Source organism: Larus michahellis, chromosome 3 (assembly GCF_964199755.1).
Source record: "Larus michahellis chromosome 3, bLarMic1.1, whole genome shotgun sequence".
In the NCBI taxonomy this organism is placed as follows: Eukaryota; Metazoa; Chordata; class Aves; order Charadriiformes; family Laridae; genus Larus; species Larus michahellis.
Window position 1 is genome coordinate 20,061,781 of NC_133898.1, and position 13,399 is coordinate 20,075,179.

Sequence of the window (13,399 nt, forward strand, 5' to 3'; positions counted from 1 at the left end):
AGACGAGCCGGCGGGGGCGACTGAGGGGAACCGGGACGGCGGGGGCGGCGGCGAAGAGGGGTAAGTCCCCGGAGGGACCCCCGGCCTGGCGGGAGGGTCCGCCCGGAGCAGCCCAGCCCCGGCGGCCTCCCCTCTCTCTCCCGCCCTCTCTCCCTCCCCTCCGCCTCAGTCCTCCCGTATCCCTGCATTCCCTGCTGCAGCACTCCCCCCACCTCCTCCTCCCCTCAATCCCATCAGTAGCGGCGGCCCCGGACTCGGCTCCCCGCGCTGCGGCGGCGCTCGGCGGCGGCGCCCCCCCGCCGCGGCCGCCATGTTGGGCTGCTGCGAGCTCGGCGGCGGCGGCGGCTGCTGCGTGTGACCGCGGGAGGGAGGGAGGGAGGGAGGGAAGGAAGGAGGGAGGGAGGGAGGGAGGGAAGGAAGGAGGGAGGGAGGGAGGGAGGGAGCGGCGGGGAAGAGGAGGGCGCGGAAGCGGAGGGGAGGGAGGGCGCCGCCGTTACCCCTCCCCGCCGCCCCACACACACACACACACACACACACACACACACACACACACAGAGCCCACACAGCCCACACCGGCACGGCGGGAGGATGCCCTTTGCCCGGGGGGGCGAAGCCGGCAGAGCAGCATCTCGCCGCCGGGAGTGAAGCCGCCGGGGCCTGCCGGCCCGCAGCGTGCGGCCAGAGCGGGGACGCCGGTGCTTTCCCTCCGCCCCAGGACGCGCACCGGGAGGAGGAGGAGGAGGGAGGAGGGCGCCGCCGCAGCAGCCATGGGAAGGATTTGACAGGGCTCGGAGCGCTTCCCCGCGGCGGTGCCGGTGTGTCGGGGCGCGCGTTCCGCCCGCCGCCCCTTTGGCGCAGCGGAGGAGCCGGGGGGCGACGATGAAGACTTTAGTTTTTTTGAATCACTGAAAAGCCTTAAAAGGAGACTCGGTAAGGAGGAGGAGGAAAGGGAAAGGCTGCCCGGGGCAGGACGTGGCTGCGCCCTAAGGAGGGGCGGCCGGGGGGGACCTGCGGCCCACCCCCACGGCGGGCGCGGTGGCCGCCGAGGCGCTGCCCGGCCGGGCCGGGGCCGGGGGGGCGGTGGCGGGGCTGCGCGGCCCCTTCCCTCCTTCCCCGCCGGTGTGCGCCCTGTTTTCTTCTTCCTTTCGTGCACAGGAATATATAAATACACGTTTTTCCCTTCCTCCCCCCCGCCCCCCCTTCCCCTCCGTGGTGGGAAGCGGAAGGCTGGTGCCAGCCGGAGGGGGCTGTTGGGCTGTGGTGATGCGGCGGGGCCCTGCTCAGCATCGCGTTGCATGAGCTGCATTTTGAATGAAGACCTTTTTAAATATATAAGTGCGTATGCCTCTGCACGCACGGTGAAATCGGTGTCAGTCAGTCTCGGTTGAATTCGAGTGCAATTATTATTATTAAAGCGTCAGGAGCGGCCATATATTCTTCCCCCCCTTCTTCTTAAGCGTATTAAATGATGTTTATTTTTTTTTCAGGATAACTATTTTCTTCTCTTAAAAATTATGCGCACACTCTATGTTGCGTGCCTGAAACTTGCAAGGGTTTAGTTTCAGGCTGGGAACGCCGAGGTGGGCTGGAAATTAAGTACTGCCAGAGTTTGACACTTGTTAAAAATGCTGTTGACTTCTTCTTAAACAACAAAACCCTCAAAAGATTTTTTTTGTTGTTGTTGTTTTGGCAAAGTAATAATAATCATTAAAAAAGAAACCCCAATGCAAACTGAAACAACCATGTCTGGAGAAGTGCGTTTGAAGCAGTTGGAGCAGTTTATTTTGGATGGGCCAACTCAGACTAATGGGCAGTGCTTCAGTGTGGAAACCTTGCTGGATATACTCATCTGCCTTTATGATGAATGTAATAATTCCCCTCTGAGAAGAGAGAAGAACATCCTTGAGTATCTGGAGTGGGGTAAGTTTGAGTGTGTTTATTTTGTGTACATCCGTCCATGTTCCTCTCTGCTTTGTATAATGTCTCTGTTATTTACATGTAAGAGGGGATTGTTTATAACTCAGTGTTTTACTGGGAACTGTTATCAGTTTTACTGTATTTAAACATGGTGGTGGTGCTAAAAAGAAATCCATATTGGTTATTCGTCTTTGAGGTACACATATAAAGCATACGTTATTTTTTTTTTTTTCTTTTTTGACATGGATCAGACTCTGGTACATAAAGCGTATTTGTTTGCCTTCAGGACCAGTTTTTGAGTTTTGTGTCCTAAAGTTGATGGGAATATAGAAGTGTGGGGGATGAATTCTCTTGATGCCTGTGAAAAAAGATCAGTACACAATCCTCTATTTGCATCTGCATTCTAATCTATACAGCTTTAAAATAAAAATCAACAAGAAAATCCTCCAGCTCTCTTAAATGGTATGGGTTTGAAATGTCTGTGAAAATGGAGAAATTACATTCTCTTCTTTAACACAAAATCCTTGCTGACTTAATTAGATTGATTTTCCTGATGAGGAAAACAAAGTCGAGAAGCAGAATAAAATTGTGTGGTGTCCCCCCACCACCATTGCTGTTTTCTTTCTTCATTTTGGGGAGACAGGCTATTTGCAGGTTTTTAAATGAAAACGGGTGAATTATAGCATTCCAGTTCTTCTTAAGTTGTCACAGAACTGGTTGCTTCTATGTTTTTCTTTTTAATTAGTTTTCTTCCTCCTGCTAAACACAAATGCAGAGCAGAAGATGCAGTCTGACATTAGAACCTTGATGAGAACAGTTACTGTATCTGACCTTCAAACTTCAAAGTCATGCTGCACTTCTGCATTTACATGCAGAACCATTTACCACATTTGCTTTGTAATAAATACATCAGCAAGTCTCCTTTATTAAAAAAAAGGCACATTTTTGAAGCATGTAACAGGCATTTGATTAATTAGCTGGTTGAGCTCTTCATAATGAAGTCACTGAGGAAAGACGTTGTTTTGATAACTGATCTAACAACTTGAGGCTGATATGTGTTTTATTTTCCTGCTTCTCACTGTAGTCATACTGACATCTAAAGGACATCTGACTCAGTAATTAAGTTTCTTCTACTGTTCGTATTGCACTAGTCTTTGTTTTTTTTTATTATCTGGAGGAGCAGGCTGTAATTAATGCGTCCTAGCTAAGGAGGAAATAATAATTAAAAGTACTTCTGAAGAATCTTCCCTCTAAAACTTGTCACTGTAGCATACAGAAGCTGTGAAAGACTAGGAAAATATGGTGTCTCCAAGGGTATTTTGTATGCAGAAACTTAGTGTAGTCTGCAGTGGATCTGGCCAGCTGATATCCTGTAAATAGTAATAAGAACAAATTTAATCATATCAATGTGATCAGGGTAACGATGTGTTTGGGACCCATCATATTGGGTGCTGGTGCGTTCATTGGTGGCTGTTTGATGGATAAATGCATCATTACAAGGCTCTGACAGTACCCAAAGATTTCTGTAATAAACTTTACAGGCTGCTGATGGAAATAATACACTGTTTTGGAAAGGCTGGAATAAGGTTTCTTGCTGGCCTGTTTTTCCTGCTACTTTTCCACTCTCATGCTCCAGCTGTGCCTTAGCAGGACTCTTCAGCTTCAGATGAGACCAGTTCCTTCCATTTTCAAGGCTGAGTTACCCGAGTCCTCTGTTGGCTCCCAGCTCTGCTATCCCAGACTTCTACCCTGAGAGTTTTTTCAAGAGAGTTTGTGAGGTGAAATGCAAGAGCAACGGGTTCTAGTACCTGCCGTTGGAAGTAGTGTCTTATGTGAATGATGTCTTTGTCTTACAAACACTCATATGAGTTGTCTCTTCTGAAAGCCAGCCCTCCTAGTGAAATTAGCGGTCTCTGGCATTTCTGTGGAAATCAGGGGGTTGGCAAAATCAGGTTTTTACAGAGGTAGTGTAGCCTCCAGTGCTTGGGTGCAGTGGGTACTAAGTAGCTACTGAGGATACCCTGTTCTGTGACGTAATCATGACCGCGCGTACATCTCTCCCCAAAAGGGGAAACAATGCAAGTGGTTGATTAGAAAGAGGTTATATGTGGTTTTGAAGTCGGAGACATGCCGAGTAGTGGCAGACGCAGAAGGCTGGCAGCCAGAAATCATAGGTAGTGCCCATCTCCATCAGTGACTCAATGTTGAAGTGCTTTCAGCTCGTAGTTTTTTTTTTTTCAGCTTCCCTATTTGAACGACAGGGAAGATACCACCAATTTCACACCAGGGAGTTCTGAAAGCTGCTGTACGTGAAGCACTCTTAGTTTTGAATGTACCGTATAAAATAGTGTGTATTAATTTATTTTTCCCATCAGTGAAATAAAACTCAGTGCGTGGTATGTCTGCTGGTGGATGTCAGTTGGTTGCTGTCTTGGAAAGACACTTTGTGGGTTTATGCCAAGCCTTCACAAATTTGCTTTATTACTATGAAGAGTGCAGTCTGAAATTGTTGGAATTGGTCTTGGAATGATGTGGACTGGTATGTTTGTGCATTTACAAATTGCAAAGTACAAATTTACTCCTGAGAACTGTTCATCATTTTAAGCTTAAACTGCTTTTAAAAATTATTCTTTCTAGAAGCAAATAAGATTTATTTATGTAGTTAGTTATTTTTAAGAAAAGGCTAATAAATAGCTGTTTGGTGATTACAGACTCCTCTTGAGCACAACAGCAAATAATTTTTTTCTTGCTTTTCAGTGGTGCAGTTTTGAGGTGCCACTATTTGGTTTTGTGGGGGTCTTGGGGTGTTTTTTTTTTTGGAGGGTTGTGTATGTGTATTTTTATTTAAGCTGTTCAAGGTCTGAGATATTACATGCTATATTTCAGGTAAGACTGAATATTTGTAGTACAATCTAAATTTTTATTGGGAAGTGTTGAGGAGATATTCTAGCACAGAAAGGCTAATGTGGTCTTAGTGACAGCCATGTGACTCCTGCTATATTTAGGGCAACTAAGAAGCTTCATGTTCTAGAACCATGAAGCTTCACGGATCTTTTAGGACTATTTTATGAACTTGTTGTCTAGATCTATAATTTATTAGAAAATAAAGCAGGGTGAAACAGTTGAGCATCTGAATTGGTTGTTCATCTTTTGGTTTGATGTTATAAATAAGCGGAGAAAGTAACGTCTGTGCAACAAGAAGCTGAGTTTTACATTTTTGTAGGTTCTCAGTCTTTTGAGGTGCTTGAAATGACATTAGACTGGTTTGAAGTGTCAGGTTAATTATTTTGTGATTTAGAGTGTGTTACTTCTAAAAATCCTTTTTTTGGCTTAAAGTGAAAACATAATTACTTTCCCTATTTTTATACGTTACTAGTTTTGTGACATGTGGATAAGATGATATGATTTTATTTTTTTTTCTATGTAGGTATTTTATGTGCAAAGACAATCATGGAAACAACCTGTGTATTTGAGTTCTGAGGGTTAAATCAGGGCGTGTTTTGAGATGACAGGAAGGAAACGGAGCATTTAGATGTGGCTTGTTCTATGTATTTGATGCTAGTTTTCATTTTTATCTCTATTGGTAGTTGTATTTGTGATTTAGAAAAGGGATTGTCTAATTATAGCAACTGGAGCTTTCCAGAGAAAGTTATTAAGAATTCCATGCGCTTTGCTGTTTCGTTTCTGCGTGTGTACAAGTTGCCATGACTCAAGACTGTGAGGGAGGTAATGAAGGCTGATAAGCAGAACTTGAAAGAAAAATATAGTGATAGCAAGAGGCTTTTAGAGATGTTTTTGTTCTGGGAAAACTTCCTTTACAGTGGCTCCAATTTGAATTGGTTTTAAAAAGGAACTAGAAGAACGTTATTTAGGATGCATTGAAAGAAAATTAGAAAGAACTTTAAAATGTGTGGAGATATAAGGGAAGGAAGATGGAGAGCACTAGCAATAGCATGGTGAGGTGCGTGACTTGATTGAATCTGTTCTCTTGTAGGAAAAATGTAAACTGTCCTTTAGTGGTTTTTATGGTTTGGGGTGGGTGGTATTTTTTTGTGTTTTTTTTTGGTTTGGTTTTTTTTTTTTCTATCAAAGGAAGCTTTGGAAGATGGATTAAATTGTTCTCGTTTTCAACTCTAGTTAGAACCGAAACATTGTGCTGTTTATGCAGTGCTGATATACTCATAGACTAAACTGTCATCATTGATCTCATACTTCTGTCATTCAGATGTATGACATCTCTTCTGGACATTAAAAATGTTTCTGTCACCATAAAACCATTTTTTTTTAAGACAGAGTTGTGGAGAGGTTGTCTGTGTTTTCTTTCTGGCAATATCTCTCATCTTTTTCTTAAGAAAAAATGTTATGCCTGTTTTTGAGCTAGGTTTGTTTTTAAACATTAGTAACAAAAGAAAACAAAATCCTTAGATTCCTGCTCCTCTTTTGTGTTATTTATCTATTTGTAGGTCATGAAAGAAATCACAGGCATTTTCAGCTATGAGCTGTTTATATTTTGTTTTTAAAACAGACTCTTAAAAGAATAATCCTTCATTTAGGTCCTATTCCTAGCAGAGACAGCAGTAAAAGACTTAGCACTCAACTTCTTTAAGTGTTTCTTATTACTTTTTTTTTAAAGTAGACTTTGGTGCTTATTACTGTCTAACCCATTAGAAATACATTTTTAAAAAAAAAAATTTTTTTTTCCTTATTGCAGTCATAAACCTGGAATACTTCTTGGTCTGATTGACATAAGATAACACAGTTATTAAATTCTTTTTGGGAAAGAATGAGCATCCTGCTTGTCAAGGCCACTTAATATGTTGTTTCGTTGCCTGCAGCTGAGGTATATGGAGCTATGGGGATCCATCTATGTAGAAGTCATTGTGGCATTCCTGACGCACAAATTTCTGTCATTGTTTACGATAACACTTTGCTTATTTTAAGTAAACTGTTGTTTTTGTTACATAGCTGCAGCTAACAATGAAGTGCTTTTTATTGATTAGGGTGAAAGAAGAAGGTTCTTCAGTACTGTCAAATAGAAACGACCTTCAAGTCTCCATGTTTCAGAATACTGTGTAAACAGCTTTTATAGGGGTGCAGTTTTACACCAAATTACTTGAAAAAGAAGGGGAAAAAACCACAGGAAAATATGTAGGAGAATTGTTGCCTGTGCAGACCTTTTTGTTAGGTGGCTCTGTGTTTAACCTCTATAGCTTTTGAATTGTGACCTCTCCCACATTTATTTCAGTTTTGATTCTTGTCTTGAACACAGGAAACTAATTACTGTAAGTTTATCAACAGTTCTGATGTGATCAAATGAGCTGTGAGACCATCCAGTTAATTCTACTTGTTTTGCATTAGAGTTAAAGCCAGTTTCCAGTAGAGTGAGGCATTAACCCATTGTAACACGTATTTCTCAGCACATTTACAGTACACCAATTTTTTTTTAAACTTATTTTTATTGAAATTAAGGGTTTTTTTTAGGGATCTTCTTTTTGGTTGTTTTTGTTCTTTTGTGCAGGGAAAGTTTCGAAGTATTCAGAGGCTTTGGGATTTTTAATTTGTTTTATGTTGACTTCTGTCAGTGATGTCCTTTTTATTGCCAAGGGGTACTTCTTGCTTAGATAGAAAGGTAACTAATACTTCATTTTCAGGAATGCCTTTATTCTGTACACAAATTCCTAGCATGGTTTGGTCTAATTGAGACAAATGGAGAAATATGATTATATGAGTTAGTCTGCTCAGTGGGCATTGTAAACCTCATGACAACGCAACAAGTTCCCTGTTACTAAGACGTTTCATGTTGAAGGGTTAACCCAATAGTTTATTTGTGCAACAATCATAACTGTAAAACGTACTGCTGAAAGTGTGTTTGAATTCTTAACCTCTGTGTAGCATATGGCGCTGTGCATGTGTATAGCTGATTAAACTACTTGTCTTTTGGCCCTTCTCTCCTGAACTTTGCTGATGTACTCTTCTATAACCCGTAGCATATTCTTAGCTCACAGTTGACTGAAAGAAGGGTATTGTGCTATAAAAACAACGAGCTTATTTGGCCCAATACAGTTTAATACATTGTTATGTATATATACTTTTTTTTCTTTTTACAAAGATTGAGAGAAACTACCTTTCTTTTTGAAGTTCTGTCTTACACCCATAGATCAGCGCTTGAATTCCGAATAGCAGCAGCAAATAAAAGTAATTCACTTTTGAGTCCTACCTGTGGCTGGATAGTCAAGTGCCAATGTTGTTTTGAAATTTTATTGCAAATAAATTGCAAATACAGAATTTCCAAATACAAAGTGGATGCAGGCTACTACCCTGGAAGTCATTATTTTCTGTAAGTGGAAACTGTAAATTATCCTGGATATGTCTTTGCAAAACATTAACCCATTCATGGCATCCCTAATTACTTATATACTGTAAAATACTTACCATTTCCATTTGCACAGCAAACCTCCAGAAGCAATTAGATCCTGTTGCCAAGCTGTAAAACCTAAGAAAGGTACAGTGGACAGCAGAATTAAAAGAAAAGGCCAACTCCTGGACTCTTAAGTTTTATCTTTTGGCAAAGCAGGCATTCCTTCCATAAGCATTTGTGCTTGTTTAATTTGATTTTCTTTTTCTGGCTGAACAACTAGAATATTTTGTTCTACTCTGGTCTAACTTACCTCAACACATTATTTTTCTAAAATCCTCATTAAGCTTGGGAATGCCACTAATGTGGACTAAAATCTTTAAAAAATGCAAGTGATTTAGGTCATTCATGTGCAATCTTTTGTTAACTACAAGATTTTTGTTTCAAATAGTTTAAACATGACAGTAGGCTTAATAGTAACTGCAAAAATCATCTATTCAGATGGGTCAGTTTGCTTTATTTCTAGTAATACAGCCTAATTAGGTTTACTAGCAGTCACCGTGGATCAAATCCACATGAGGTGTATCCAGACTCCCGAGACTTTGTGTTTCATAATTCTTCCTTACCCGTATCCAGACTTCCAGTTTGATTTAAATTAGTTTTGTTACACAATATTGTAGGTTTTTTCTATCCTTAGGGATCTCATCTTAGTGTACCTTCTCTCTGCATCTTTTTGGAAAGATTTTGATCTGGAGCTTGTGGATGTTGTGAACTACAGTATTTTGTAGGCCATTTTGAGGGGAAAAAAAACCCTAACCTTTTAAATATATTTTTTTTCAGCAATTTAGTAGAAATGTGTGGTAATTCTTTTTGTAGAAAGACTAGGTGAGTTTAGAGTGGCATTCCAGAGGGGAGGGAAAAAGCATTCGTAGATGTTAATAGCAGTAATTAAGTTTCCTTCAAATGCTGTGGGATTAGACCAGCAACACTTTGTTGCTCTTTTTGTTCAGTTTCTTTTCAGTCCCAGAAGTCTGGGCTTGGAGAGGATGGTGTTGGCTTAGCTTGGGAGGTGGAAGTACTTCGTTCTCAGGGTGGAGGGTACATGAGCAGTTTTCTCTGTGTAAAGTGATTTTATTTATTTATTTTTGAAAGTATTCCCTCTCGCTGTTGCCCTTGTTTCATCCTTTTCGTCTTAAAATCCTACCTTATTTTAGGCTTGTGTGACTGTCCTGCCTGTGAAGTGTCCTCACCTGCGGTGAAGGGCCTGCAGGTCTTCGTTTCTGAGTTCTTCCTCCTTTCCTTTCTTTGTGTTTTTTGTGGATAACGCTTTTCCAAAGCAAAGCTTTAAGGTACTTACCTGCTCTAAGCTGAGGCCTCCTGCTCTTCTCTCCTGCCTTCATTTTGTTGCTTTTCATCTGAGCAAGATCTCAGTTTGTCTTTCTAATGCGATGCAGATATCCATGTGTCAGGTTAATCTTCCTGTGGCCAAAATCTTGGTTTCTGGATTTTGATGTTTTTTGTTTTGTGTTTCTCCCCAGTCATTTCCAATACTTCATGACTTAGTTTGTCAGGTTCATAATACAGAGGTTGTGTGTAGAGACTGGTAACAAAAAGAAGTCACCTGTGTGAGAAATACACACAGGTTTTACCTTCAGGTGCACCCACATAGCATTTTCTGTAAACACCTGTTTATATCTTGATGTATCAATTGATTTACTAAAGTTAATCATTTGTACTTGTAAGCTCTTGTAGAGATGGGGCCTTGGGCTGTTTGTTCTGGCTATGAGTAAGAAATTGTCATCTGTTTTAGTCCTGTGGTCTAAATATGAAGTGACTTAATTGAGAGTAAAGCTCTATCATTTCAATACCTAAAACTAAAATAAAGAAGTGATGGGAAGGGTGGCAATGACTTTTGTTACAGGAATGCCAAGTGGTTTAAGAAAATGTCATTCGTGCTGTGGGGACACCATAGTCCCAAGGTATTTCCTGCTCTCCCTCCTTGAAAGCTCTTTCACCTTTACCACGCTGCCTTTTGTAAGTAAAGCACTGTGTTTTTTGAATGTTTTGCAGGACACATAGTAACAAGAGAAGGAGGAAACAGAAGTTGGTTTTTTAATTGTAACTGGCTGGTTTTATCATGGGTGGGGGCTGATTTGATGGTGCCTTAAGGCTGGCTAAATCCACTGATCTCTGTTTTGCTGGTGCTTACGTGGGCACAGGGACATAATCCAGTCGAAAAGTAACCCTGCAGAAACGTGTTGAGATCTGTTGATCCGGTTGTGTGAAGAGATTGTCCTGGTGTTTGTACAAAAGTGGGTATGTGTGTCTAGGACTGTGACAGCCCGGACTTCAGTGGCTTCACCTACTGTAGCTCCAAGTTCAGAGATTGCCCCTCAGATTCCCTCTAAAATCCAAGGAAGCTACAATTTTGAATCGAATTTTGACGTCCCCAGCTTATTCTGACAGATACTTGGTGTGGAAATTCAGTGAGCCTTTTTGTTTCCATAACAGTTACCAAAATTTTCTTGCAATGAGGAGATTTCTAGTCATGAATAGGGGTCTTCAAAATAGCTGTCTGATTTTGATGATGGCAGTTCCTTGGAAAAATAAAGCGTTGGTGTATTTGTGTGTTTTGTGGTATTTGGCGTAGTATCACTCAATGCCTTTAAACAGTTTTCCTTGTACGTTTTGTAACTGGAAGTCAAAGATTCTTATATTAACGCGCTTGGAATAGTTTTGTTGTATTTTCCCCAAGTTCTAGAAAGCACTTGATGTCATTCTATTTTGTGATAATTTAAAAGGATCCTTTTATAATTTTGGTAGGGACTAACACAAAAGAGACTTGTTTTTACTGTGATCTGATGTGTTACAGGGAAATTAGAGAAGCCGCTACTTACACAAATAGAAATTTGCAGAGAAAATCATTATCATTGAGCTGTGCTGGTTTTGTCGTAAGACGCTTTATTTTGTCGTGTCACTCAACCCCCAATATTGACTATTTTTACCTTCATAGCTAGCAACCACTTTCCGCTAAAGAAAGATGTATTTCTAAATGTCTGTATCATTGCAAAAGTCATAATTTAACTCTTGAAATAAATTTAGGCAAATTGGTTTTTCTGGATCTAAGTATTTGGTAGGCTGGCTTTTTTGTTTTCTTTATACTCTTACCTATTTTTCTGAAAGTAAGGAATTGACTTAGTGTCTCCACTGACTATAATCCAGACTCTCAAAAAGCAAACTCTAAATAGAGTTAAGGTTACTAAGAGAAAATGGTATATGATGTGTATTACCACAGCTGGTGTGCATTATTTCGTTAACTTGGTATTTCTTGGTTAACTTGATCCTCGAGTAACACTTTGACTTGAGAGAAGGTGATCTGGGAACCAGTTGCTTCTAGTGACATGGTTTCTTAGCTACTTCAGTGAGTATCTGTACAAATACGCCGTTGAGTATACGCCTCCTGAGCTCATGTTAACACCTGAAAAGTCTCTTCCTGGGTGATTTAGCAGACGTATCTGTATTGGTAGCATCCTACTGCTTTAACTGTCGAGGGCAGGGGGGAAAGGGTGCAGCAGGGGCAAGGAGTTGCTGATTTGTTGTTTAGCTACACTTTTCTTGAATTTTTACATTCCTTTTCTCCAAAACTAAGATTATTTAATGGAATCAGTATTGTTTACTGACAATATTACATTAACCTTGTGATCCTTGGCACTACCAATAGAAGAGAATCTCTTCCAAGAAATTCTTGATGTTAGTACTTAAAAAATTTGCTTTAATTTCACCATTAAGTTTTCTTCATAAGGGAACAATCCAGTCTTAAGGTTTTTTGCTTCATCTTGGTCACATAGTTTATTTTGTCAGTAAATGTGTTTAACCACGTATATAATTATAGTTATAATTACAAAAGCTTCTTAAACACCCCAAAGTCTACATGATATGTTGCTGTGCATTGACTGTTTCTAAAGCCTCAATGCATTCAGTTCTAAAATATGCTGAATTTGTGGCACTAAAACCTTTCAATGACGTCAAACTGTAACGTGATTTTTTTCAAAACTTGTCTAATTTTTGTCCATGTAATCTTGTGGGTTTTTTTTGTTTACACCAACCCACCTAAATTAAGAAGTAGATTGTTAATTGACAATTCTTAGTGATGACTGCTCATGTTCAGCAAAGTTAAATTTTACATTTTAAAACCTAGGAGTTAAGCAAATGTTATTCTGTCTCTAAAAGAACAAGTTTCTTGCCTTGTCCCTTCCATTTCAGAGAGGGGTTCCATCTCTTGGGGATTTCCTTTTATTTTTTATGTCCTTTTCTTCTTTTTCAGTTTAGGGGAACCACTTTCTCTAAGAAGTCACTGTTAGATCTGCTTAGATCAAAGTAATTCACTAGCTTGGGGGAAGTATTTTCTTTATTAAAATAAAATAGTTTTGATGTTATCCCACTGATTCTAAGGCAATAAAGAAAACTTTGTCACTGATAGATTTTCATGGCATTTTTGCAAATGTTAGGTTACCATTTGTTTTTGCTCTTACTTCAGATTTTCAATTTCTCTCAGGCACACCTTCTCCAGTTCTTTCTGTATTTCACCCCCGCCCCCAGCATAAGAAATTGTACGCTCTTACAGTGACAGGGTGCGAAGGTCGTTCTTAGCACCGTTCCAGCATCAGGGCTACAAAGCCATTTCCTATGGGAAGCGGCAGAGGAAACTTGCAGGAGATGGAAGATGGTAAATGAAGTAATTTTGGCAAAGCTACAAGTATTTATTCTTGGTATGCTGATCGTTGTTTTCAATAACACCACTTCCACCACGCCCAAAAGCTTGTGGCAGAATTTTCATTAGCTTCAAGAGAAGGGAGGTCAAGCATGTCAAACTGCACATTTAAGTTAAGCATAAACACCTCAAACCACAGGAGTTTAGGGTCCTTTGTGTGTGTATGTGTGTTTATAAAAACAATGTAGCTCTTCTGCGTTGTGCCATACCTGATGTCCTTTCTCACTTATTCAAATAAGAGTATTTGAAGAAATAACTGAAGTTTGTAATTGTGCTATTTGCAGACATTTTGAGCCTCACACTATCACTCTGCCTTAGTGTCCATCTCGTACCATATTTTTCTATGCTTGGCATTT

The 13,399-nt window shown here is 40.5% G+C and overlaps 1 protein-coding gene across 25 annotated transcripts in view; it reads left to right on the forward strand.

The window, feature by feature from the left end:
- Window positions 1–408: 408 nt before the first annotated feature.
- CDC42BPA (CDC42 binding protein kinase alpha) overlaps window positions 409–13,399 on the forward strand; it is a 191,800-nt gene continuing 178,809 nt past the window's right edge. For 23 of the 25 annotated variants that reach the window (XR_012586004.1, XR_012586005.1, XR_012586007.1 and 20 more), the window contains exons 1-2: window positions 409–930; window positions 1,696–1,920. Coding sequence is in view for 17 of the 25 variants with exons in the window: in XM_074578971.1 (XP_074435072.1) it covers window positions 1,725–1,920 (196 nt within the window). In the remaining 8 variants the exon portion in view is untranslated. Of the gene's footprint in view, window positions 931–1,487; window positions 1,921–13,399 lie in introns of all 25 variants that reach the window. The other 2 variants (XM_074578970.1, XM_074578980.1) reach the window with 2 other exon arrangements.